The sequence below is a fragment of the Lynx canadensis genome, chromosome E2 (genome assembly GCF_007474595.2).
Source record: "Lynx canadensis isolate LIC74 chromosome E2, mLynCan4.pri.v2, whole genome shotgun sequence".
Taxonomy (NCBI): domain Eukaryota; kingdom Metazoa; phylum Chordata; class Mammalia; order Carnivora; family Felidae; genus Lynx; species Lynx canadensis.
In genome coordinates, this window is record NC_044317.1 from 52,128,012 (window position 1) to 52,153,458 (window position 25,447).

The 25,447-nt window shown below is 59.7% G+C and overlaps 1 protein-coding gene across 2 annotated transcripts in view; it reads left to right on the forward strand.

Annotated features, from left to right (window-relative positions):
• The window catches only part of BICRA (BRD4 interacting chromatin remodeling complex associated protein), an 80,949-nt gene that overhangs the window by 41,884 nt on the left and 13,618 nt on the right, over nt 1-25,447 (forward strand). The window contains exons 2-7 of one of the 2 annotated variants that reach the window (XM_030298016.1): nt 13,586-13,686; nt 14,911-14,956; nt 15,047-15,089; nt 16,986-17,051; nt 19,083-21,032; nt 21,604-21,780. In XM_030298016.1, coding sequence (XP_030153876.1) covers nt 14,916-14,956; nt 15,047-15,089; nt 16,986-17,051; nt 19,083-21,032; nt 21,604-21,780 — 2,277 coding nt within the window. In that variant the 5' untranslated portion in view covers nt 13,586-13,686; nt 14,911-14,915. The remainder of the gene's footprint in view (nt 1-13,585; nt 13,687-14,910; nt 14,957-15,046; nt 15,090-16,985; nt 17,052-19,082; nt 21,033-21,603; nt 21,781-25,447) is intronic. The other variant, XM_030298017.1, reaches the window with a different exon arrangement.

The following is a 25,447-nucleotide window of genomic DNA, read 5'->3' on the forward strand; positions in this document are numbered from 1 at the left end:
AGCCTGATGAGTTTTGACAAAGATCACCCGTGTGACCGTTACCCAGATCCAGAACATTTCACCCGTCGCAGGAGATTCCCCTCTTAGGGCGCCTGGGTGGCTCAGTCGGTTAAGCGTCTGGCTTCGGCTCGGGTCAGGGTCTCCTGGTTCGTGAGTTCGAGCCCTGTGTCAGGCTCTGTGCTGTGGGTCAGGTTCTGTGTCTCCCTCTCTCTCTGCCCCTCCCCTGCTCGTGCTCTGTCTCTCTTTCTCTCTCTCAAAAAGAAACATTAAAAAAAGGTTTAAAACATACCAAGAATCCCCTCCTTCTGTCCCTCTGCCTGCCCCCTTGAGGCAACCCCACCTCTGATTTCTTCCCACTGGTTTCACTCGTAAAAAAGGGGATCGCGCTGTAGTGGGGGTAGCCTTCTGTGTCCGGCTTCCTTAGCTCACCATGATGCATTTGAAATGTGTCTGTATTGTTGCAAGAGTCAGTAGTGCATTCCCTTTACTTTTTTTTTATTATTTAGTTTTTTAATGTTTAGTTTTGAGAGACAGACAGAGCGCGAGCGGGGGAGGGGCAGAGAGAGAGAGGGAGACCCAGAATCCGAAGCAGGCTCCGGGCTCCGAGCTGGCACGGGGCTCGAACCCATGAACCGGGAGATCGTGACCTGAGCCAGAGTCGGACATTTAACCGGCTGAGCCGCCCAGGCGCCCCGTCCCTTTTATTTTTAGGGTTTGTTTGTTTGTTTGTTTGTTTGCAGAGACAGAGAGAGAGAGCACACAAGCAGGCAAGAGGGGCAGAGGGAGAGAGGAAATCTTAAGCAGGCTCCACACTCAACACAGAACCCAAGGCAGGGCTCGATCCTGCGACCCTGGGATCATGACCTCAGCCGAAATCAAGAGTCGGACGCTCAGCTGACTGAGCCACCCGGGCACCCCTGTATTCCCTTTTATTGTTGAGCTGTATCGCACTGTATGGCTGTAACACAGTTTATCCGTTTACCAGTCAGGATACATCTGTGCTGTTTCCAGCCTGGGGCTTCTGTGAATAAGGGTGCTGTGAAGATTTTTGCCAGAGTGTTTTTGTACACAGTCTTTTCACTTTGAGCGGAATGGCGGGGCCGTAGAGTAGGTCTGTGTTTAACTTAAGTTTCCCCGGGCTTTTCGTCTTCTTCTGGGGTAAGCTGTCTAATAGAAGGCCGTTACAGGGATTTGGGCCAACTCAGTATTACCAGGCCACTGCGTTCTGATTCTTTGGACCTTCCCCCTCGGGTGGACAAAATAGCTGCTGCAGCACCGGCCATTGTCATCCCGCTTCACGTCAGTTTTTCAAGCAGGAAGCAGGAGCGGGGAGAAGTAATCTTCCCAGCGTGGGGCTCTTTTTAACCAAATGTAAAAATCTTTCCCGGGCCCACAAGTTAACCGCCAAGGAGGCCGAGGAAAGAAGTTTCTGACCCAGGGGCAAAGGCCTACACTCATTATGACTCATCCTCTTGGGTGGGTACGTTGTTGAATGAAACCAAATGCAGGTTCTGTTGACCAAGAAGTCAGGCTGCGAGTAGCTTTGGATAATGGGCGACCTCTTTAGCCCTGTTGACCTGTGAGGCCACCTCGTCACTGCCTAGGGACTGGTGGCTTGTGTTCAGTATGAGGGCAAAAGCCCTGGAAGGAGAACTTAAGACACAGAAACCCCTAGAGCGGTGGTTCTCCAAGCCTGGTCCCTGGGAGCTGATTGGAAATGCACATTCCCGGGCCCCACCCCAGACCTTCGGACTGTGAAATCCAGGCCTTACTTTAAAAGCCCTTCATGTGACTCTGCGGTGCGTGTTCAAGTTGAGGAGCCAGGGGTCTAAAGCATGTGCCGTGTCGTCGGACCTTGTTTCCCCTTTGCTTCTTGGCGCTTGGTCCTGACCTTGAAGCCTTCCCTGTTGCCCGATGCTGTGGGAGGTCCTGTGTCCCGTCGACATCGCCGTTCCTTCGGTTCCTTCCCCCCCCACCCCTTTGCCATTTTCACTCCTTGGAGTTTCCTCCGCGTTTTATAAACCAGCTGTAAGAAAAAATGTGAGGGGCGCCTGGGTGGCTCGGTCGGTTGAGCCTCCGACTTCGGCTCAGGTCCTGATCTCACGGTCCGTGGGCTCGAGCCCCGCGTCGGGCTCTGTGCTGACGGCTCGGAGCCTGGAGCCTGCTTCGGATGCTGGGTCTCCCTCTCCCTCTCTCTGCCCTTCCCCCTCTCGCGCTCTATCTCTCAAAAATAAATAAACATGAAAGAAAAGTTTTTAAAAGAAAAAATGTGAAACCTTGTCAAACGTGCAGCTTTACAGCCGCATTTAGGACGGCGGTGAACGGCAGAAAGTTTTGGGGCGGGGGGTGATGCACAAAACATAGACACCGGTTGCTGTCTGAGCAATGCAAGTTTTACAGGGCCCGCTTTCATGTTGTGCAACTGATTCCGTGAGTTTAGAACTCGAAAGGTCGCGGAAAATAAAGGTGGTGTAGGTTTTAGCTGCTGTCCACGTCGCTTTTCTCTCTCTCTCTTCCCCAAAGGGGTGGGAGTGGGCGAGGAATCAACATTTTTTTTCCCTGTTTTCCCTTTTTTGGCTTTGAAAGAGACACAGCATGCCAGTGGCTACACATCCAGGGCCAGGCTAGCTCTTACTGGGCCTTCCAGTGGAACTGAAGGAGTTGCCTCCTCTGGGAGGGCACAGTCCCCTCGTCTCCTTTGTGTGAATTAGAACAGAGTCCTTCCTCCAGGTGGATGTGGCCCTTCTCTGGGTCTCACTGGCACGAGCAGAGCCTCCGCTGGGATTTGAGGCCCCGCTTGTCCGCCAGACTCGCTTCCTTTGTGTAGTGAACAACCTGTGCAACCGTCCATGGTGGTTTGTGTACACGTATCGCATACCCAGTATGGACCGGACGCGTCTACCTTAAAATGTACGCGCTGTATTAGTTTTCCTGCGGCTGCGCTGGCAAATCCTGCAAATGTGGTGGCTCCAAATACCAGAAATTTATTCTCTCACAGTTCTGGAGGCCACGCGTCCGAAATCAAGGTGGTGGCAGGGCCACCAGGGCACTCAAGAGTTGTGCCTCCTGAAAGCTCTAGGGAAGAAGATTTCTTTTGAGCCTCCGGCTTCCGTGTCTTCACCTTTTGTCTGTGAGACGGTCACTGGTCATCGGATTTAGGGCTCACCCGGCTGCCGTAGGAGGATCTCATCTCAAGGTCCTTCATTACGTCTGCCAAGACCCTCATTCTGAATAGGGAAGACCGTGGTTACGGACCCTGGGTCGTAGACCTGTCTCTGAGGGGGGAACCACCCTGCAGGGCACTACAGATACCTGGGAAAAAAACCATAAGAGGGCAGCCTCTCGACGTTGCCTTACGTCGGGTCCACTGTGGGAACTCATCGCTCAATCGGCCTGTTAGACCCAAGTGTGCGGGAAATGAACGTGAGGGTTCTATGTTTCAGGACGGCGTAAGGGGGAGGGGGCCCGAGTGGGTCACTGGAGGAAGGTGGGAGCGGTAAGGGTGTTGGAGGAAGTCTACTCCCTGCGGTTGGGATGCGGGGGTGGGGGGAGGCAGCTAGCCAGGCTGGCACCATCACGTAGCTCCCGTGAGCTTGGGAGCCTGTCGACCTAGGTTCAAATCCCGGCTCTGCGGACCCAGTGACCTTGGGCAAGTCACCTAACCCTCCTGTCTGCCTCAGTTTCCCCAGCTACGAAGCAGATACGAGGATCATAGCACCTACTACAGAGGATTGTTGTCGGAATGGAGTGTCGTAGGGCGGAGTGCTTGGAATAGTCCTGGGTACTTGGGAGGTGCTCTCCCAACCTTGGCTTTGGTGCTGAAGAGGAGGAGGCAGGACGTAGGGGCAGAGGGGACAGACCCCGCCCACCTCCCGTGCCTGGATTTCCAAACACCGGTCTGAGGGAGGCGCCTAAGCAGGGGTGCGACTTGGGCTTGGGCAGGTCAGGCTCGTGGCCAGTGCGCAGGGAGCTGGCACAGAGGGGCCAGAGGCCAGGGGACCCTGGCCACTAGGAGGCAGGCTTTATATCGTCACTTGCGTGTGGCTGGATTGATGTTTTTACCGGTGGACTCGTGCCCACATCCCATATGCCAGCGCCGCGGCTCGGTTGGTTAAGCGTCTGCCTCTTGGTTTTGGCTCGCGGTTTTGGGGGTTCGAGCCCCGCCTCAGGCTCTGCGCTGACGGCGTGGAGCCTGCTTGGGATTCTCTCTCTGCCCTTCCGTTGAGTGACTCTTGTGAACGAGTGAGTGAGTGGACACAACGGTGCAGTAAAACCCTGGACCGCGAGTTAACGTGCCCCGCGAGTGCCCCACGGGACGGGCAAACATTTCCAGTAAGTTTCAACTTGAGGAACAAGCGAGGCCTGGCGCTGGCGAGCGGTCCCTGTGCCGTCACACGTCACCGGATCACAACTGAGCCGACGGTTCTGGAAGTTCGCTTTGATAGCACCAATGCGTTGGATTGCAAGCACGCTTCCGGAACTCAGTGTGCTCGCAGACCGAGGTTTCGCTGTGTTCAAAATGCGTGGCAAGCCGGGGAGGACGTTGGCACGGATTACGTGGTGCCTGCTGTGGTGTGGAAAGGTGGTCGCGGGGGCTCCCTGTTGGACCAGGTGTGACCCCGTGGTCGCTGGGTCCCGGGGGGCGTCTCACGAGGTCCTGAGCGGCCAGCGCCGGGGGCTCAGGCAGCGTGTATCTTTGCCAGTCACTGAGGAAGCGTTTGAGTGTTTTATTAACGACGGGTGCAGCCGGCCGTGAGCGAGCAGGCCGGGTGGACGGTTAGGTGACGAGAAATGGTGGGGGTCTGCATGTGGGCAGGGACGGTGGCCGCGGAGAGGAGGAGAGAGCCGGGGAGGGGTGGGAGGTGGAGTGGGTAAGACTTGGGTGGAGTCAGAGGCGTGAGGTCCAGGCGGGTCCTTAGTCCCTGGGGCGGGCTGTGTGGCTTAGGGCTTCTGGGTAGATGTCCCCGTGGACCAGGCAGAAACCAAATTGCTTTCCGTGACCCCGCCTGGGAAGTCAGCGGCGTTTCTGTCATGCCGTCCTGCTTGAAGTGGTCGCACAAGCTCTTTTCGATCCGAGGGGGATGGCAGGGTGGCCCTGGGGCGGGGGGGTGGGATCCGGGGAGATCAGTGACGCTGTCGCAGCCGTTTTCGGAAAACGTGATAGGCCGCGGTGGCTTAAAGCCACGTCGGGGCGCCTGGGCGGCTGGCGTGGCCGGTTGCGTGTCCACCTCTCCTCGATGTCGGCTCAGGTCATGATCTTGGGGTTCATGAGATCGAGCCCTGCATCGGGCTCTGAGCTGACCGTGCGGAGCCTGCTTGGGATTCTCCCTCTCCCTCTCTCCGCCCCGCCCCTGCTCACACACACTCTCTCTCTCTCAAAATACTTGCCTCTGTGTCTGTGGTCACCGGTAGGTCCCCTAGGTGGCTGTGCTCCTAGGGCTCGACCGGGCGTGAGCTGGGCCGATGCAGGAGATGAGCATGTGACTCTTGTCCCTCCGCGGGCTAGCCCAGGCTTCTTCCCACGGCCGCTGGGCAGAGGGCGGGAGCGTGCCAAGGCCAGCCCAAGTTCGAGGGGTGGAGCGACAGACCCCATCTCTTGGTAGGAGGAGCTGCAAAGCATACGGGACCAGGGAGAAGAATTTCTGGCCACTTTTGCAGTCAACCACAGTGACCCTTTGCTCAGCTCCCCTTTCTACCAGTCCTCTTCCATTTTGCTGAGCCCTCTCCATCCGTGATGCCCTTGACCCACGGAAGGCCGAGAGAGTCCTTGAGACGGGTCGCCAGGATACCTGGAGATGCGAGCTAGATCAGGTTGCGTGCCGCTGCAGATAATGGGAACCGTAGTGGTGGGTTGAGCTGTAAGGATTACGAAGTCTGGAGGCAGGCGGCCCATGAGGAGTTGTTGAGAACCCAGTCTTCTTCTGTCCTCCCAACCGCTATCCTCCGCAGGCGTGCCTACCTGCCTTAGGTGTGTTGCCTCATTGTTGCAAAATGGCTGCAACAGCCCCAGGCATCTCAGCTGTATTCAAAGCTGGAAGTGGGGCGCAAAGAGATTTTCTCCCTAGGGGACCTCTGTCTTTATATTCTAGAAGAAAAACTTTCCCCCAAACAGCCCACAGTCTTCCCCAAAATGTCTCATTGAGCAGAACCCGGCTGTACCCTTTGGCTTTTCCTGTTTGCAGAACCGTCCAAAGGGTACAGAACCGTGAGTGAGTGCACAACCGTGGCTACCCTAGCTGCCAAGAAGCCTAGGGAAGCGAACGATACAGGGGGTAGGGGTGCCACTGATTCAGTCTAATTATTTTATTTTAACGTTTTCCTTCTTTCGAGAGAGAGAGAGAGAGAGAAAGGGGTCGAACGCGAGCGGGGGAGGGGCAGAGAGAATCCCAAGCAGGCTCCGCGCTGTCAGCCCAGGGCTCGATCCCACGACCTGCGAGACCATGACCTGAGCCGAAATCAAGAGTCGGACGCTCAACCGACCGAGCCCCCCGGGCGCCCCTAGCCCAATTAATGTTCAAGCCACCTTGACCGCGACCCACCGGAGGAAATGTGTCCACGTACGGACGCACGTAATTGAAAGCGATCTCACACACCGATATGTAACGCTTTACCCGTGCCTGGTGCCTTTTTAATATTTTCTAGTCTGTTCCGTTCCATTTTACTCTATAACCATTCCCCCCCCCCCAAAAAAAAAAAAAAATCCTGGTCACAACCTGCTAATTTGATTTCACAACCCTCCAAGGCGTGACCCATAGTTTGAAAAAGACTGACTCAAAACAGCCTTTGTTTACATCTCGGAGCTGGCAAGTGTTACTCTGAACAGCATCAGGGCTTCTGTGAGTAAGGCGGAGGGAGGGCTGGGGAAGTGGTGTTTGCAAAACGCCATTGCCAGCGGGAGGCTTTGCTGCACCGTCTTCTCTCCTTCCTGTGGCAAAGGATACAATTCTGTCCGCTTTCACTTTTGTTACCTGTCACTATCCCGGGCGGGGCGGGTACTGACGTTCACCCTGGGAGGTGAGAATCCGCCCGTTTTCTGGAGCTCCGCGGAGGCTTTCAATTCCGGGTCCTGCTGGGCCGTCTGGCTTGCGCCGAGCTCCTGATGACAGTGCAGAACTCGGCTTGCGTTGCCCGCGCGGGAGGCATTCCCACGATTTTCTGGAAGGACGCTCTGACATTGTTGCGTCACAGCTGCTCCCTGGAGCTGCTCTCTTGAGCTCCTGGCTTTTCCTGCTTTTTATAGCGCGCGGGTGGCGAAGAATGAGGGCTCCAGAATCGCGGGGTCTGAGTTCGAGTTCGGGCCCCCGGACTTGCGGTTGGTGGGGGGGCCGGTGTCCTGACCCCTCTCGGGTCCCGGTTTCCTGAGCTGGTGACCCGCAAGGCAGCATTTTTCTTCCTGCCTTCCCGGTGACCCGGAGGGTCCCGTGGATATGCAGTTAGCGCGAGACCTGATGCTGGGGAGGCACTCGGCCTCGGCTGAGTGTGTGGGGCGGCGCCTCGCGTGGGTCGGCTGTGGCTCCGTGTGCCCCCTTTGTCGTGGGACTCGGGCAGAGCCACGCGGTGGCTCTTAAAGCGTCTGCTCTGAGGGAACGCGGGGCATCCATTCCTGTGTGGACGACTTTGGGTTGGCAACTTTGTGCATTAATTGTGGCCCCCCCCCCTCCAGTCACTTTTTGAAAAGCTTTTGAGTATGGTTGTTGTTGAGGCGGGGGGAGAATTCAATGCCACCGCTGGACACGCGTCCCAGGGTCAAGGATCGGGTCTGCTTTTGCTCCTTAGGGTATCCCGCGATGAGGGTATCCCCGTGCTGGACGCACAAGACTTCAGGGGTGCCCTTTGTACCAGGCCGCTCTGAACGAATGAATGGGTTTGTCTTCTCTCGTTCCGCACGTTCGTTGATTCCGTCCGCGAATATTTACCGAGCCCCCCCCCCCCCCCCCGTGCGGGCACCGGCATCCCACAGGCAAGAAAACACAATGAACCATCAGACAGACAGTCATGCGATACTTGGGATTAAAGGATGTTTTTCAGCAAACGTTTCTCACCGCGGAAAACGTCACGCGTGCACCGAGTAGAGACCAGGGCAAAAGGTGGGCCCCCTCCTCTTCAGCCAACCTGGTCAGTCTCCAGGTTTCCACCACTCTGGCCAGACCAGCCCTGCCCGCGATGGATATGGCCTCGATCCGCGCTGCCCCGGGACGGCGGCCACCGGCTGCGTGCGGCTGTTGAGCGCCCGGCAAATGGCAAATGTGATCGAGAGGAAATGTTAGGGGCGCCTGGGTGGCTCAGTCCGCTAAGCGTCCGAGTCCTGCTTGCGGCTCGGGTCGTGATCTCAGGGTCGTGGGATCGAGCCCTGTGTCGGGCTCCGTGCTCCGAGCCGTCAGCACAGAAGCCCGACGTGGGGCTCGAACCTGCAGACCGCGAGATCGTGACCTGGGCCGAAGTTGGACGCATAACCGACTGAGCCACCAGGTGCCCCGGTTGTCCTTTATTTTTCTTAATTTTCTTTTTTTTCTTTAAAAAAAAATTTTTTTTTTAACGTTTATTTATTTTTGAGACAGAGACAGAGCATGAGCGGGGGAGGGCCAGAGAGAGGGAGACACAGAATCGGAAGCAGGCTCCAGGCTCTGAGCCGTCAGCCCAGAGCCCGACGCGGGGCTCGAACTCACGGACCGCGAGATCGTGACCTGAGCTGAAGTTGGACGCTTAACCGACTGCGCCACCCAGGCGCCCCTCTTTTTTTTTTTTTTTTTTTTTTTTAATCACGGTAAACTACGTATAACATAAAATTGCCTACCGTCCCCACTTTTTAAAAACGTATTAAGTAGTCTCGACCCCCAGCGTGGAGCTTGAACTCGCCACCCTGAGATCAAGAGTCGCGTGCTCTTCCGACTGAGCCAGCCAGACGCCCTCCCCCCTCGGCCATTCCCAAGTGTGCAGTTCCACGGCACGAGTGCAGTCACACTGTTGTGCGACGGTCACCGCCGTCCGTCGCCCGAGCTCTTCGTCTTGCGGAACTGAAACTCTGCCCCCGCAAAGCACTAGCTCCCCGTTCCCCCTTCTCTCCAGCCCCTGGCAGCCCCCATCCCGCCCTCTGGCTCGGTGTGCGTTACACGTGGAATCCTGCAGCGCGTGTCTTTCCGCGACTGGCTCGTTTCACTCCGCATGATGTCCTCAGGGGCCAGCCACTTCGAAGCCTGGGTCAGAACTCCCTTCCTGAATGACGGTTGATGGCCCGTTGATGGCCACATGAGTTGCTCCTGCGCTGGTGAATAATGGTAATATGGGTGGCCAGGGGTGTCTGGGTGACTCAGTCGGTTAAGCGTCCGACTTTGGCTCAGGTCATGATCTCGCGGTCTGTGAGTTCGAGCCCCGCGTCGGGCTCTGTGCTGACAGCTCGGAGCCTGGACCCTGCTTCGGATTCTGTGTCTCCCTCTCTCTCTGCCCCTCCCCTACTCGTGCTCTGTGTCTCTGTCTCTCAAAAATAAATAAACATTAAAAATTAAAAAAAAAATCTAGGGGCGCCCGGTTGGTTCGGTCGGATAAGCATCCGACTCTCAGTTTCAGCCCAGGTCATGGTCTTATGGTTTTCATGAGTTCGAGTCCCGCATCAGGCTGTGTGCTAACAGCAAGGAGCCCTGCTTGGGATGCTCTCTCTTCCTCTCTCTCTGCCCGTCCCGCACTCACTCTCTCTCTCAAAATAAATAAATAAGAATTTTTGGGGGCGCCTGGGTGGCTCAGTCGGTTGAGCGTCCGACTTCGGCTCAGGTCACGATCTCGCGGTCCGTGAGTTCGAGCCCCGCGTCGGGCTCTGGGCTGATGGCTCGGAGTCTGGAGCCTGTTTCAGATTCTGCGTCTCCCTCTCTCTCTGCCCCTCCCCTGTTCATGCTCTGTCTCTCTCTGTCTCAAAAATAAATAAACGTTAAAAAAAAATAAAAAAATAAATAAAAGGTAAGGACTCCAAGGAAAGGAAGAAAACGCGAGGCCGTTGTTACCCCCGGAATGTTAATCACAGTTTCTTAATATTGTCGGATATCCGGGCACTGTTCAAATTCTGTCTCTTTCAACGGCTGGTGGCTTCGTTTGTGCCCTTTTTTAAACATTTTAGAGTTTTTTTAATGGTTATTTTTGAGAGAGAGACAGACACCTTGTGAGCGGGGGAGGGGCAGAGAGAGAGGGAGACACCGAATCCAAAGCAGGCTCCGGGCTCCGAGCTGTCGTGGGGCTCGAACCCACGAACCGGGAGATCGTGACCTGAGCCGCAGTCGGACGCTCAACCCACTGAGCCACCCAAGCGCCCTTCATTTGTGTCCTTCAAGCCTCCTTCTGCCTGCTTGGGTGAAGGGCTGCAGGGTGCCTGGTTAGCCCCGCGTGGGCACGTTTCTTTGGCCGTGATGGCCGTGGCTTCTCCATAACCACTCCGTTTGGCCTCATTTATCTCACCTGAGAAATGGGCGTAAAGCTGGCCTTGGAAGGATGCGAGGAGGCGTGGTGCCGGGCGGCTTAAGTAGGACCGTGTGCATGACCCATCACGGAAGCTGGTGACGTATACAGCCTTCCTCCCGCGGTGCTCACGCGGCACTGGCACCTGGTGGAAAAGCTGGAGCCTGGGGGGCTTTTTTCCCCAACCTGACTGGCCGGAAAGCTTTGGGGGGTCGCCACACCGGGTCATGTCCACAGCGGCAGTTGAATGCTTGCGAAACACTTTGGCACGCGTGAGGACTGAAGGAGTTCGTGCGTAACGATCCCGTGGCGGGGGACGTGCCGTTAGCCCCCTCGGCCTGGTGGGGAAACTGAGGCACGGGGGATGGGGGGTGAGTAACTGGTCGCGGGGCACACAGGCTGGGCGGGAACCCGGGCTTCTAGATCCAGGGAAGGTCCTGGGCATCAGTGTGAGACCATGGGGGACAGGAGGCAGGGTCAGGGCTGACCTTTTCTCATCAGCCGGCCGCGTTTGGCAGGGCTCACAAAACAGCGACATCAAGGGCAGTATCGATCCCAGTGCCCGCTGTGTGCGCACCACAGCCCAGGCCCTGTCCTCAGAGACTCTCCGCCAGCAGAGGAGACACAGGGACTGTGATTATACGCTTTTGGCCCAGGAACACATCGAGGCACAGAGAGGTGAGGTCACCTGCCCGGTGTCGCCCAGCCCACGCACGGCGGAGCGGGGATCTGTCGTTTCACGCCGCGTCTCTTGGCTTCAGGCCGATGGGAGACGGGGAGGCAGAGGTGCGGAGCTGATCGCTGGCCTGCTATTTTCCTCTTAATGTGGAAACTCCCCACAACGGCCAGCGACCGGCACCCGAAGCCTTACCAGCTCCCACCCGTCCTGCCACTCCTGTCTGGCCTCTCCCCCGCCCCGCTACCACTACTGGTGTTGATATTTCTTTTTCTTTTCTTTTCTTTCTTTTCTCTTTCTTTCTTTTCTTTTCTTTTCTTTTCTTTTCTTTCCTTTTCTTCCCTTCCCTTCCCTTCCCTTCCCTTCCCTTCCCTTCCCTTCCCTTCCCTTCCCTTCCCTTTCCTTTCCCTTCCCTTCCCTTCCCTTCCTTTCTTTCTTTTCTTTTCTTTTTTTTTTACGGCTTCTTAAGGTAAAATGTACACGTTTTGAGCATTACACGCGCAGATCCGAGCCGTTACGTTTTAAACCCTCACTTAACCGGCACCTTCACTGCATCCCCCACGCGCAGAACGTTTTCCTCTCGCCGAAAAGCCCCCCCCCCCCCCCGTCGCCGTTCCTTTCTCTGCTGTGACCATCGGAATAAAGACGCATGGATGAAAACATTCTCCTGGGGCGTCTGGGTGGCTCAGTGGGTTAAAGCGTCCGGCTCTCGGTTTTGGCTCAGGTCGCGATCTCGCTGTTCCCGGGATCTGGGATCGAGCCCCGTCTCGGGCTCTGCGCTGACGGCGTGGAACCTGCTTCAGAGTCTCCACATCCCCCCCTGCCGCCCTCTCTGCTCCTCCCTCCCCTGCTCGCTCTCTCTCGAAATCAATAAGGAAACTTGAAAATTTTTTTCGGCGAGACGTCAGGAGCCTCCCGCTGGACATTCACCCCCGGACCCCCCCCCCCCCCCCGTCTGGAGAGTCCCGTTCAGGAAACTCGCGCTCCCGGGCGCGGTTCTGCTGGCCCGAGGTCTGCGGAGCTGGGACCACACCTGAAACTCCAGGCTGGGAGGAGGGAAGGAACCAGTGGGAAGCTGGGTGCTTGTGAACACCGCCAGGCCAAGGCCGCGCATCCAGATGGGACACAGATCCCAGGATCCCACGTTCCTGGGTCTTGTGACGGATTGCTTCCTAGGTCTTCCCAGGGCCGGGTGCAACCACTCCTCTCCCTCCTCCCCACCCCTCCCTTTATCGCTTTTTCGGATCTGAACTATTCCAAGCATTCATGAAATGATAACAGGCCGTTGGCAGCTTCATCTTCTCCTGACATTTTTGCCATAGTTGCTTCAGATTCTGGAAGGAAAACAGCCTGACGAGAGGAACGTCCATCCGCGGGATAGGTGGCTAAGAGCGGGGACTCTTAGCCGGCCTTGGCTCAGGCCCCGGCCTGGCCCCTTACCAGTTGAGGGCTCCTGGGAGTAGACATCACGGGCCTGAGCCTCACTTTCCCCCTCTGTGGAATGGGGCTAATAAACGTGCCTATCCCGGGGGCGCCTGGGTGGCTCGGTCGGTGAAGCGTCCGAATTCGTCTCCGGTCACGATCTCACGGTTCGTGGGTTCGAGCCCCGCGTCGGGCCGTGTGCCAACAGCTCGGAGCCTGGAGCCTTCGGATTCTGTGTCTCCCTCTCTCCCTCTTCCTCCCTCCACTTGCCCTCTGTCTCTCTCTCTCTCTTTCGAAAATAAAGAGGGATTTAAAAAAAAATTTTTTTTAATCTTTAAAATTTTTAAAAGTTTTTTAAAGAATTAAAAAAAAATAAAAACATTAAGAAACAAAGAAAAGGTGAAATGGGTTCGTGTGGGTAGAGCACTTAAAACCAGCGGCGGGCCGACACCCTCCCCTCCCCGTGGCCGTTCCGTTCCAGTCGATCCTCGTTATTCGCGATCCCGTATCTGCCGACACGTGTAACCCACAGATCGATACCGATGCGCTGCCCTGGTCACTTGGGGACGCGTGAAAACGCTTGAGTGGCCCAAAGCACCTGTTCCCGCTGAGGCTGGACGAGGCAACACTTTGACTTCTCATTTCACCTCTCACGATGCTTAGCGCCACTCCGTTTACATCCTTCCTGCTTCTCGTTGGCGGTTTTGCTGTTAAAAACGCCCCCCCCCCCCCGGCCTAGCACCGAGTGTCGCCCCGGGTCCCCAAGGCGGCCGTGCAGAACGGAGGCGCCTCGGATAACGAGAATCGACTGTTCTATCAGGTCGAAGCCTCAGTGAATTATGTCGTGTAAGTGCCAGCTTCGTGCCCAGCTCAGGTGACACCGTGTGGCCAGCCGTCGCGCTCCGTGCGCGCATCTCGTGCACGATAACGTCCGGTGTTGGCTCTCGTGCTGTTAAACTTGTGTTTGGCCCCTTCCTTCCTCGCTGCAACTCCCTCCCTGTCCCTGGCTTTTTCTCTCACAGACTCCCTCTTGTTCTCTCTCCACAGCTGGCCCCCGAAAGGACACTCCCCAAGTCCCCAGCCGGGGGCCCCGCATAGACCTGGAGTGGACACCCCCTCCTTCCCTTCATGATTCGTTTGTAGCGCAGGTAACCGGCCGAGGGTCCCGGTTCGTGCCCCGAGGGGCGTGTGTCCCTGATTCCACCTCCCTGGGCCCACCTTGACCCCTGGGCGGAGAAGGAACGTTCCTTCCTGGCGGAGCCTGGCTTAGCCCCTCCGTCTCCGGCCTTGGACCGCCCCCGCCCCCCCCTGCCCCGGGTCATTTGGACCATCCCCCTGCCTCCCTGCCAGCTGCAGGTGGGGATCTTCTCCCCACTTTCCCCTTTTCTCCAGATGCTTTGCAGGACCTGCCTTTCTGTCCCCTGGCTGGGCTTCCCCCCACTCCCCGCCCCGGCCCCTGCCCCAGGCTGGTTGGGGAGGGCAGGGCTCGCCGGCCACAGGAAGAAGGAAGCGTTGGTGGGGCTGGTATGTGGAGCCGGACAGAACATGTTATCACCGCTGCGAAAGGCAGCGAGAGCCAGGGAAGGACCTCCAGGGACGGTCCCCGCGGCCGGTCATTGCTGTGTGTTGGGGGGAGCCTGTGCCTGCCGGCTTCGCAGGCCCCGAACCAACTATGAGAAGCCCCTTCCCGAGACTCTTTATGCCCCTGGAGTGCTTGGGGGATCCTGGGAGTTGGGGTGATGGTTGGGGGTGGCGGTCACAGAACGCTGTCACGGGGGAGGGGCTCTAACCAGCTGGGGGCGCACGTGAGGTTTTGTATGTGTCTGTGTGTCGCGGGGAGGGGAACCCACGACAGTCACCACATCCTCGGTGAGGTTCGGGACTGTTCCCCCCCCCCAGCCACACCCTGCTCCGGGCCGGACCCTGCGTTCAAGGCCTGGCTCTGCCCCCTGCTGTTGGCTGGGAAATGGATGACGGTCTCCACGTCCCCAGTTACTCCTCTGCGACGTGGGGATGGCAGGACCTCCCCCCTTGTGGGGTACCGTGAGGATTGAAAGGGTTACGTGTGCGTGAAGGCCTCAGCGCAGGCTCACATGCGATCAGGGCTCACGTAGTCTCAGTCAGTGTCCTCATCGGGGGCATCAGATGCCGGGCAAGAGGTCGGGGAGGAGGAAAAGGCACCTGTCTCCGGGCGGGGGGCTCCTGGAAGGCTCTCCCCGCCCCCACCCACACCTGTAGACTCCAGGGAACAGACACCCTGACCTTCCACGGACGTTGGGCCCAGGGAACTGTCCTTGAAGGGAGGGTCCTGGCGTGCCGCACAGACGTCTAACCTTGTGTCCCCTGCCCTCTTCCCGCCCCACCCCGTGCAGTGGCGATGGATGATGAGGATGGGAGGTGCTTACTAGACGTGATTTGGTGAGTAACGGCCTCCTCCTGCCCTCCCTGTCCCCCCCTCCCACCTCCCCCCCTTCACCTCCTCAGTGTCTCTCCTCTTCTGTCTTTCAGCGACCCTCAGGCCCTCAATGACTTCTTACATGGATCTGAGAAGGTGAGTGCTGGCGCAGGGAGGGCCCCCCCGGGGTAGGGGGCTGTGGAACTGGGGGGGCCGAGAGACCTGTGCCCCGGATTCAGTAGACCTCCGCCTCGCGCCTTCTGTGAGCTGAGCCCCCGGGGTCATGGCCAGAGCAGAGGAGGTGGCAAATCCCTGCCCTCACACCGTACACATTTCCTCGGGGAAACAAAGCAGTCACCGACCGCACCCTGCAGAGGAGGATAAAAATAAGAACGTCACTTGCACAACAAAATGGTTTCAAACAAAGCCGGGGGGGGGGGGGGGTTCTTCAGTGTGGGCGGGGAGGTGACATTGAAGGCCAAAGTGGAGGATCAGAGGGAGGCACCCATGCTAGCATGCTCTGGGCAGAAGGGCAGGCAGAAAAATGCAGGAAAACATGCTACGGTCAGTGAACAGAAAGAAGGCTGGTGGGGCCGGACTGAAGGGGAAACTGGTGGGGGGGAGACACTGGAGCGGACAAAAGTCACAGGTCACGAGGGGCCTGGAGCAAAGCAGGAAGTAGAAGCGGGCTGAGCCATGAGGAGTTGTATCGGTTGTCTGGGGCTGTGTAACAAATTATCCCGACGCTTAGTGACTTAAAGTTTGTTAGCGCTGTCACAGCTCCTGAGGGTCGGGACTTGGGCAGCCCCTTCGCTGGGTGCCCCTGGCGCGGGGGCGTCTGTCCTGAGGTTGCAGTCAGGATGTCGGCCGGGGCCGCTGTCATCCGAAGGCTTGTCCGGGGCTGGAGGACGGGCTTCCACGATGACGCGTTTCTGCGGCTGTTGGCCAGAGGCCTTGGCTCCTCAGCACATAGGCCTCCCTGTAGGGACAGCTTGAGTGTCCTCAGGACGTGTCACTCTGGCTTCCCCCACAGCGAGTGACCCCAGGGCCAGGGCCAGGAGGAAGCTCAGTGCCTCTTATGATCTCACCACCGAAGTCACTCTGTATTCGTGAGAAGTGAGTCACTGAGCCGGCCCGCGATCACAGGGAGGGGAATGTAGCGCCACCTCTTGGAAGGAGAAGCGTCAGACGACTGAGGCATGGCGGCGAGGACGGCGGGATGATGGCAGCCGGGGCCGTGGGGTGGGCACTAAAGGGGGGGGCTCCGGGCGCTGGCTTTGGGGGTCCGTCTGGAAGGCAGAGCCGACTAGACCCGCTGGTGGAGGAGTCGTTGAGGAGGAGAGTGTGTGAATGCCTCCTAGATTTGAGTGGGTTGTGTCTTCTGAGGCTGGGGGTTCGGGGGGGCAGATTCCACGAGTGCAGGGGGGCCCCTCGTTGGCGGTGCTGGGTGCCCGGGGTTCTGGAGAGACATCCACGTGGAAAGAGACTGGGGAGGCTCAGCCGTGGACGCACATTCCGTGGGCCCTTCCGTGGACGTCAGGTGCTGTTTCAGAGATGCGCCTTGGGAATCAGGTCCCTGCCCTCCCGGAGTCAGGCTGGGCATGGGCGCTAGGTGCCCAGATGGTGGGGGGGTGGGGGGGGCACGCCGGGCACTTGGGCCGCGTAGAGAAAGGAGTGACTTAGTAAGGAGAGACGGGTGGTTGTTGGGAGAAGGTGGCGGGTCCGACGGGTCCCGAAGGATGTGCTGGGACGAAGGCTGAAGGCGGGGCTCAGCTTGGGCAGAGGCACGGAGGCAGGAGTCTAGAGTTCAAGGCAGGCGCGTCGGGAGAGCCTCGGACTCCGTGCCGGGGACACCTTGGGTTTTAAACACGCCGCCAAGCCCCTCTCTTTGGGGCCTCTTTTCTGGAGGCAGAGTGTCCCGCGATGCTGACGCCCCAGGTGCCGTCTTTGTCCCCTGGTCCGCTGTGACTTCAAATTGGTTTTTGTTCTAGAGCAGGGCCAGCCCGCTGCCCAGCTGACCTTGACCTGGGGTGGGGGCGGGTCTTGTTGCAGCTGGATGGTGACGACCTCCTGGATAACCCCGGGGAGGCCCAAAGTGCCTTCTATGAAGGTCCTGGGGTAAGTGACTCAGGGGTTCGGTGGGGGGCGGGGGGCGGGCTCTGAGTCACGGCCCGTGGTGCCCCTGGAGGCGGCCGGCGGGAGGGAGGCCCTAACGGCAAGAGGGAAGGGGGTCACGTTCACCCCCTGAGGTGCTTTGCCCGGAGGAGGGTGGGGGGGGGCCACAGGGGGTGGAGGTGAGACCGGGTGGGGTGGCCCTGGCTCTGCCCACCGGCTCCTCGGGAAGAAGGGGAGGGTCCCGGGTCCCTGGCTTTGGGGCCTCGGGTCAGTTGGGACAGAGCGGTTCTGGGGAGTTGAGGCAGAGGCCAGCTCTGGGGTTCACCAGGGGACACTCGTCTAGGGAGCAGGCAGTGTGGGGGCCTGGGGGCCTGTCCCTGCTTAGCCGTGGTTGGGTGTCCCCCAGGGGAAGGGGGTCGACTGACGCAGACCTCAGTCTCCATCTGGAAAACGGGGGCAGGGGTGCCAGGCAAAGCCCAGAGTGGGGAACGCAGTGGACGTTAATTAAGCACCTACTGTGTGCCTGACCATGCCACTTGACCTTCCCTCTTCTTCCTCTTCTGCTGCTTCTCCCTTCCTCCCCCCTTCCCAAGCCCCCTTCGCCTCATCCCTCCCCCTCCTCCTCCTGTCTTCTCCCTCCTCCCTCTTGTCATAACTGTCATTTATTAACACTTACTGTATGCTACCCAGCCCTTTCCGGTCATTTTTACTTAGTGCTCACGACAGCTGCGATAATATGTTCTGAATAATTTATCTTTCATAATATAAATGATTAATCTAGAACCTGACCAATAAACCTTTATCTGACCCTTTATAGACCCAGGAACAGTGACGAGCCTGGATTCTGACTTTGTGATTAGTCATGTTGCCATCCTTTTTAAGTTTCCTTTATCTATCTATCTATCTATCTATCTATCTATCTATCTATCTATCTATCTAGAGAGTAGGGGAGGAACAGAGAGAGAGGGAGAGAACCCCAAGCAGGCTCCGTGCTGTTAGCCCAGAGCCAGACACAGAGCTCAGTCTCGCGAACCATGAGCTCCTGACCTGAGTCACAATCAAGCGTCGGACGCTCAACCGACTGAGCCGCCCAGGTGCCCCGTACCATCCTTTTTTAACGCCCGTGAAGCCCCTGGTCCGGCTTCAAGCCCCCTGCGTGTGATGTCCGTGAAGGTCATGACCGTCCTAGGAGGCAGGTTTGGTTGTGGCCATTTAAGTGGTTAAGAACTCAGAACCGTCCGGGTCTGGGCTGGGGGCTGATTGGGAGCCACATCCTGCCAAGCAGTCCCCTCTCTCCGTCTGGGAAAGGAGGGTGGGGGCGCGCAACTCTCGCCTGTGCCGCGTTTGCTCAAATATCCGTGCGTGTCTCGACCGTACGTGCCTGGATCGCAATCCGGGACAGCGTGGAAGGCGCTGAAGATGCGTCCGACTCAGCACGGCCGGCGCAGAGTAAGGCCCCCGACGGTAGCTGCCGCTGTCCCTAACGAACACAACCCCGGTCTTCAACCCGGAAGCTTTGGGGGCCGGGCGTGTTTCAGAACTCCGGGTCCTTTCAGGGGTTCCGGGAAAGGGATGCGGGACGTCACGTGACACGCTCGCTCCCCTCTCCACGGTCCGCCTCCGGAAGGGTCACGTCACGTGGGCAAATTGTGGCTCTCCCCGAGAGCGCCGTAATCACTTTCGGTCAGGGTTTGCTACCAAAAGGGTTAGGAAGGCGTGGGCGGCCTTCGGGGCGCTTCTGAGCGCGGGGAGCTGCACGTGGAGGTTTTGTGGGCCTTCATGGCTCCTTCGAGGAGAGTTTTCATTCCGTTCCGCGGACGCGTGCAGATGGGGAGAGCGAGGCCGGAGAAAGCAAGCCCCGGGCTGCACGGCAGAGCCCGGCGGAGGCTGGGATGCGAACGTAGGTGGCGGCCACGTCCAGGTGAAGCGGTCTCTCTGGCCGCGCCGGCACCCAGTGCCCTGTGCGTCAGCCCTGCCCTGCGCCAGCCCCTTGTTAACCTCTGTTCTTCCCTTCCCACCTCGCCCGGCCTCCAGCTCCACGTGCAAGAAGCTTCCGGCAACCACTTGAGCCCGGAGCCCACGCAGCCGGCCCCCAGCGTGGACCTAGACTTCCTGGAAGATGCCATCCTGGGCTCGCCTGCTGCGGGGGGCGGCGGCGGGGGCGGAGGGGGCGCCGACCAGCCCTGCGACATCCTCCAGCAGAGCCTCCAAGAGGCCAACATCACTGAGCAGACCCTCGAGGCCGAGGCCGAGCTGGACCTGGGCCCCTTCCAGCTGCCCACCCTGCAGCCCGCGGACGGCGGGGCGGGCCCGGCGGGGGCCGGAGGGGCCGCGGCCGTGGCCGCCGGGCCCCAGGCCCTGTTCCCGGGGGGCACCGACCTGCTGGGGCTGCAGGCCCCCCCCGCCGTGCTGACCCACCAGGCCCTGGTGCCGCCCCAGGACGTGGTCAACAAAGCGCTGAGCGTCCAGCCCTTCCTGCAGCCCGTGGGCCTGGGCAATGTGACCCTCCAGCCCATCCCGGGCCTCCAGGGCCTGCCCAACGGCAGCCCTGGGGGCGCCGCGGCGGCCACGCTCGGCCTGGCGCCCATCCAGGTGGTGGGCCAGCCCGTCATGGCACTCAACCCGCCCACCTCCCAGCTCCTGGCCAAGCAAGTGCCCGTCAGCGGCTACCTGGCCTCGGCGGCCGGCCCCTCGGAGCCGGTGACCCTGGCGTCGGCCGGCGTCTCGCCCCAGGGGGCGGGCCTGGTCATTCAGAAGAGCCTCCCCACCGCCGTGGCCACCACGCTCAACGGGAACTCGGTGTTCGGAGGGGCCGGGGCCGCCCCCGCAGCGGCTGGCGGGGCGCCCTCGGCGGCCCCCGGCCTCGGCACGTCGCCGCTGGTCCCGGCGCCCAACGTGATCCTGCATCGCACGCCCACGCCCATCCAGCCCAAGCCCGCCGGCGTGCTGCCCCCCAAGCTCTACCAGCTCACCCCCAAGCCGTTCGCCCCCGCGGGCGCCACGCTCACCATCCAGGGCGAGGCGGGGGGCCTCCCCCAGCCGCCCAAGGCCCCCCAGAACCTGACTTTCATGGCAGCGGGCAAGGCCGGCCAGAACGTGGTGCTGTCGGGCTTCCCGGCGCCGGCCCTGCAGGCCAACGTCTTCAAGCAGCCTCCGGCCACCACGACGGGGGCCGCCCCGCCTCAGCCGCCCGGGGCCCTGAGCAAGCCCATGAGCGTCCACCTCTTGAATCAGGGCAGCAGCATCGTCATCCCCGCCCAGCACATGCTGCCGGGCCAGAACCAGTTCCTGCTGCCGGGGGCGCCCGCCGTCCAGCTGCCCCAGACGCTGTCGGCCCTGCCCACCAACGTCGGCGGGCAGATCCTGGCGGCCGCGGCCCCCCACGCGGGCGGACAGCTCATCGCAAACCCCATCCTCACCAACCAGAACCTGGCGGGCCCGCTGAGCCTGGGCCCCGTGCTGGCCCCCCACTCGGGGGCCCACAGCGCCGCCCACATCCTCTCGGCCGCCCCCATCCAGGTGGGCCAGCCGGCGCTCTTCCAGATGCCCGTGTCGCTGGCCGCGGGCAGCCTGCCCACGCAGAGCCAGCCGGCGCCCACGGGCCCCGCGGCCACCACCGTCCTCCAGGGGGTCACCCTGCCTCCCAGCGCCGTGGCCATGCTCAACGCCCCCGACGGGCTGGTGCAGCCGGCCCCCCCGGCCGCCACCGGGGAGACCGCGCCCGTCCTCGCGGTGCAGACGGCCCCCCAGGCGCCACCGGCCGCCAGCACACCGCTGCCTTTGGGCCTCCAGCAGCCACCGGCGGCGCAGCAGCCTCCCCCCCAGGCCCCCGCCCCTCAGGCCGCCGCCCCGCCTCAGGCCACCACCCCCCAGCCCAGCCCGGGCCTGGCGTCCAGCCCAGAGAAGATCGTCCTGGGACAGCCACCCTCTGCCGCCACCGCGGCCATCCTCACTCAGGACTCCCTGCAGATGTTCCTGCCGCAGGTAAGTGGCCGGGGAGGGGCGCGGACAGGGGGTGTGTGCTGCGGGGAGGGGCCGGGAGCTGGAGCTCAAGGTGTGTGTGTGCAGGGGGTGGGGGGTGGGGAGGCAGCGACTGGGAGGGGGGCATCTGGTGGGCTTGGGAGGGCGTCTCAGAGCGGCACTCCCTGCTCCCGGTGACGCGGGCTGTCCCCTCGGGGACGAGGAGGGGGACTGACTGGCCGACAGGCTGACTGTCTGCTCTCCTGCTGGAGGGGATGAGAATCAGAGAGAGCCGGGCAAGACACAGACAGACAGATGGGCAGACAGACAGATGGGGCGGGAGGCCGCGGGCGAGGTGGAGCCGGAGGACCGACGGGACCTGAGCGAAACGAACTTGCTGGGGTAGCAGGCCCCCTGGTGCCCGGACCCCGGGCTCCGAGCCGCCCCGGCCTCTGCACCCGGCCTCTCGGTGCCCCTGTGCCCGGTCCCCACCACCCCCTGCTCTGGGACGTTGGGGAGCCCGGGATCTTGGGGGTGGGGAGGCTGCGGGGGCCGTGGGGTGACCTTCTGACCCTGTGCGGGCTGCCCGTTTCAGGAGAGGAGCCAGCAGCCCCTCTCCGCAGACGGCCCCCACCTCTCCGTGCCCGCCTCGGTCATAGTCAGCGCCCCGCCTCCCGCCCAAGACCCAGCCCCGACCACCCCCGCCGCCAAAGGAGCTGGCCTCGGCCCTCAGGCCCCCGACAGCCAGGCTTCCCCGGCGCCGGCCCCCCAGGTAGATGAACCCCAGCAGCCTGTGCCCCAGCTCAGACCGAGCCTTGCCCCTGCAAACCCCTCCTTCCTGCTCCCCCCTCCCCCTCGCTCTGGCTGCCCTGCCTGCCTCTCTGTCTTGCTGGCTTGGGAAAGGTGTCCCTTCGCTCCCCAGATCTTTCCTGAGGGTCTCCTGGCGGCCGTGGACTCCTAGGACCAGAGCCAGGCCAGGGGGAGCCCACACCGTAGGCAGGGACACGGGGTGCACACGGCAGGCACTTCTTTCCTACAGTGACCACTTCCGCCTCCGGAGGAGCAACACGGTCAGAGGGTTCGCATCTCGAAAGATAACCGGAGATGTAGCTGAAAAGCCCTTTCTCCCGAGCCACGGATTCCCGCCCTGCCTCCCCGGGGCGGTGCTGTGCAGGCGGCGCCTGGATTCTTTTCTTCCCACTTCGTTCAAAAGCAAGAGCACACTCTGCATGCGATCTTGCACCTTCTCTCGTTCAGGCAGGGACTCATCTCGGAGACGTTGCTTCATTCTCTCGCGGACCGCGCCGTTCTCCGCCGTGCCGACGGGCTGGCATTTATTTAACTGGTCCTCGTTGCCGAGCAGCTAGGTCCTTTCCAGCCTTTGGCTGTGAGGAGCCAAGCGGCAAGGCATCACCGTCTGTACGTCACTTTGCGGGGCGGGTTCTCAAAAAAGGAAAGCGCCGGGTCTGTCCCAGGCGTCTGTGGTTGTGACGGGTGGCGCCAGATCGCCCTCTGTGGAGCACCAATCGGGGCACCCTTTAACAGCGGTATGTCGTCTGTGCCCGTTTCTGCACGGCCTCAGCAGTGGATTGAACTTCGCCCGCCTGCCGGGTGAAAAGCAGCTTCTCGCCTTGTTTCGGTTTGCGTTTCTGACCACGAGATTGGGCAGGTGTTCGTAGATGTAGAGCTGTTTGTGCTTTCCCTGGAATCGCCTGCTCGTACCCCTTGCCGTTGAAAATTTGGGTTCCTGGCCATTTTCTTGTTGATTTGTAGCAACTCTTTACATATGAGGAACGTTGGCCTTTGTCTCACGCGAGCCATCAGCACGTGGGAGTGCTTTTCTGGCGCCGATGTTGTACTCGCTCAAGAAGGACTCGTGGATAGGTCGACGAGCATGGGCGAGGGGAGGAGGAGGAGATAACGTCAGCAAGGTGAGGGTGGCAGAAAGCATCATGGACTTTGGCCTTAGACGACCACCATTTCACTCTCAGGTTCTGCTGCTTGCCCCGTGACCTTCAGCAACCAGTTTCTTCTTTCCTGAAACAGATGTTTGGGGAACGAGGGCGCTTAATAGGTGCCCGGCCTTGTGCTGACCCAGAGCAAAGCCCTGTACCCGCTGAGCCTCGATTTCTTCTTGCGCAAAATGGGAATCATAGGTTCTTACGGGTCTGTTAGGAGTAAACGAGCTACCATAGGCTTAGCCCAGAGTAAGCAGGCGGTAGGTGTCCACCATTTATCTTTTTTTTTTTTTTTTTTATTGTCCCCGTTGGGGGAGAGCGGGATCCGGTCCAGAGTCACGGTCTAGGAGGACACGAGACCAAGGTGGGATCCGGCCACGTCTGCATCGAGAGGAGAAGCAGAAGTGGGGGAGGGGACAAAAGGCCAGGAGGCGCCCGGCGTGGGAGCAGCTCACGCTGGGAGCAGTGCTTCTGGAGCGGGCCAGATACAGGCCTTCCAGCAAGCAGCTTCCATGGCCCGCCGTTCCAGGGGGTTCGGAGGATCTCCTCCGAGCGCTGTGGGTGCCACGGCACACACTTGCCGTGAGCAGTCATTCCAGTTTACCTAGTACCGAGGACGTTCTTAGAAGGCAGGACTTTTTTATTTTGTTTTATCTTATTTCATTTTATTTTTAATGTTTATTTTTGAGAGAGAGAGAGAGAGAGACAGAGTGCAAGCAGGGCAGGGGCAGAGAGAGAGAGGGAGACACAGAATCCGAAGCAGGCTCCGGGCTCCGAGCCGTCAGCACAGAGCCCGACGTGGGGCTCGAACTCACGAGCCGCGAGATTACGACCTGAGCCACAGTCGGACGCTCAACCGACGGAGCCACCCAGGTGCCCCAGGACTTTGTCGTTTTAAAACTGAGACCGTCCCGGGCAAACCAGGACGCGTTTGGTCACCCTCCTTACTCCTCACGACCTTCCCCAGCCACATCGTCTCAAGCCATAGCCCGCTCCCTCCGCAGCCCAGCCCGCCCTGGCCCTTGCCTGGTTCGTGTTTCTCTGTGGCACTTCCGGCCATGTGACCGACTGTCTAGTGTCCTTGTTTACACGGTTCTGGCCATACTGTAAACTCCACGAGGGCAGAGAGTTTTGTCCGTTGTCTCTTTGCCGTATCCCCAGTGGCCAGAACAGTGCCAGGCACACAGCCGACCCTCAGTGAGCCTGTATTGAATAAACCAATGGAGGAAATCATTTATTTTTAAAAAAATTTTTTTTTCCACGTTTTTATTTATTTTTGGGACAGAGAGAGACAGAGCATGAACGGGGGAGGGGCAGAGAGAGAGGGAGACACAGAATCGGAAACAGGCTCCAGGCTCTGAGCCATCAGCCCAGAGCCTGACGCGGGGCTCGAACTCACGGACCGCGAGATCGTGACCTGGCTGAAGTCGGACGCTTAACCGACTGCGCCACCCAGGCGCCCCGGAAATCATTTATTGAAGAAACGAAACACACGTACGAAACAGCCCCGCCGGTGCTGGCTCTGTGCCGAGTACGCCCCAGTGGAATCAAAGGGAGAGAACGTTCTGGGAGGAGGCGCGGTTCAGCCGCAGGTGAAACAGGCTGCTAGATGAAAGCGTTGAAGGCAACGGGCTGCCCATGAGGAGGCCGGCGAGGGTCCTGCTCTAGGCTAAGTGAGCAGGAACAGCCTCTGGGGGGAGGAAGTATTTGAGCTGAGGCCCGAAGAAGGAGAAGTTGTGGGGAAATAGCATGTGCAAAGGCCCTGAGGCCAGGGCCAACTTGGGATGCCAAGGAATGGAAAGTAGGCTGGAGGGGGGGGGGCGGGGTGGAGAGAGATAGGGTCGGAGAGTTCGGCGGTGCCTCGTGGGCCAATGAGTTGGGCCCTGGCAGTCACGGGACCATGGCCTTGTCTGATTATATGATTTTCAGTGATCCTTCTGGCTTCCACTGGAGAGTGGTTTGGTGGGCCATGTGAATGGAGGTCCAGAGATCCTCATGGGACAAGGACAAGGACAGTGCTTCAAAGGGGTGGTCACAGTGATGGTGGAGGCAAGTAGGCAGGTTCAGGGGACGGTTTGGAGCTTGCTTCAGGATCAGAGGCACGAGGAGGAGGGCATTATGGGAATAACTTCGTGAACAATACCATTTCTCTTACGGTGAGACCTTGGATTGTGAGTAACTTGTCCTGGGAGCGTCCCTCGCAGGCCCTTGTGTTAGCGGACATGTCTAATAAATTGTAACTTGCTAGGCGAGCGAGGTCTCGCAGCCCGGGTCGTACGGGACGCCGAACGCCCCACGATCACAACTGAGCCTGTAGTTCTTGAAATTCACTTCGCTCTACGAGTGCTTTGGATTACAAGCATGTTTCCGGGACGAATTACGCGCGCACACCCAGGTTTTCCCGCGCTTCTGCGTGCTGTTCCGGACACTTTACAAGCCTTATCTCCTTGAAACCTCCCTCAGGTAGGCGGTGTTATTATC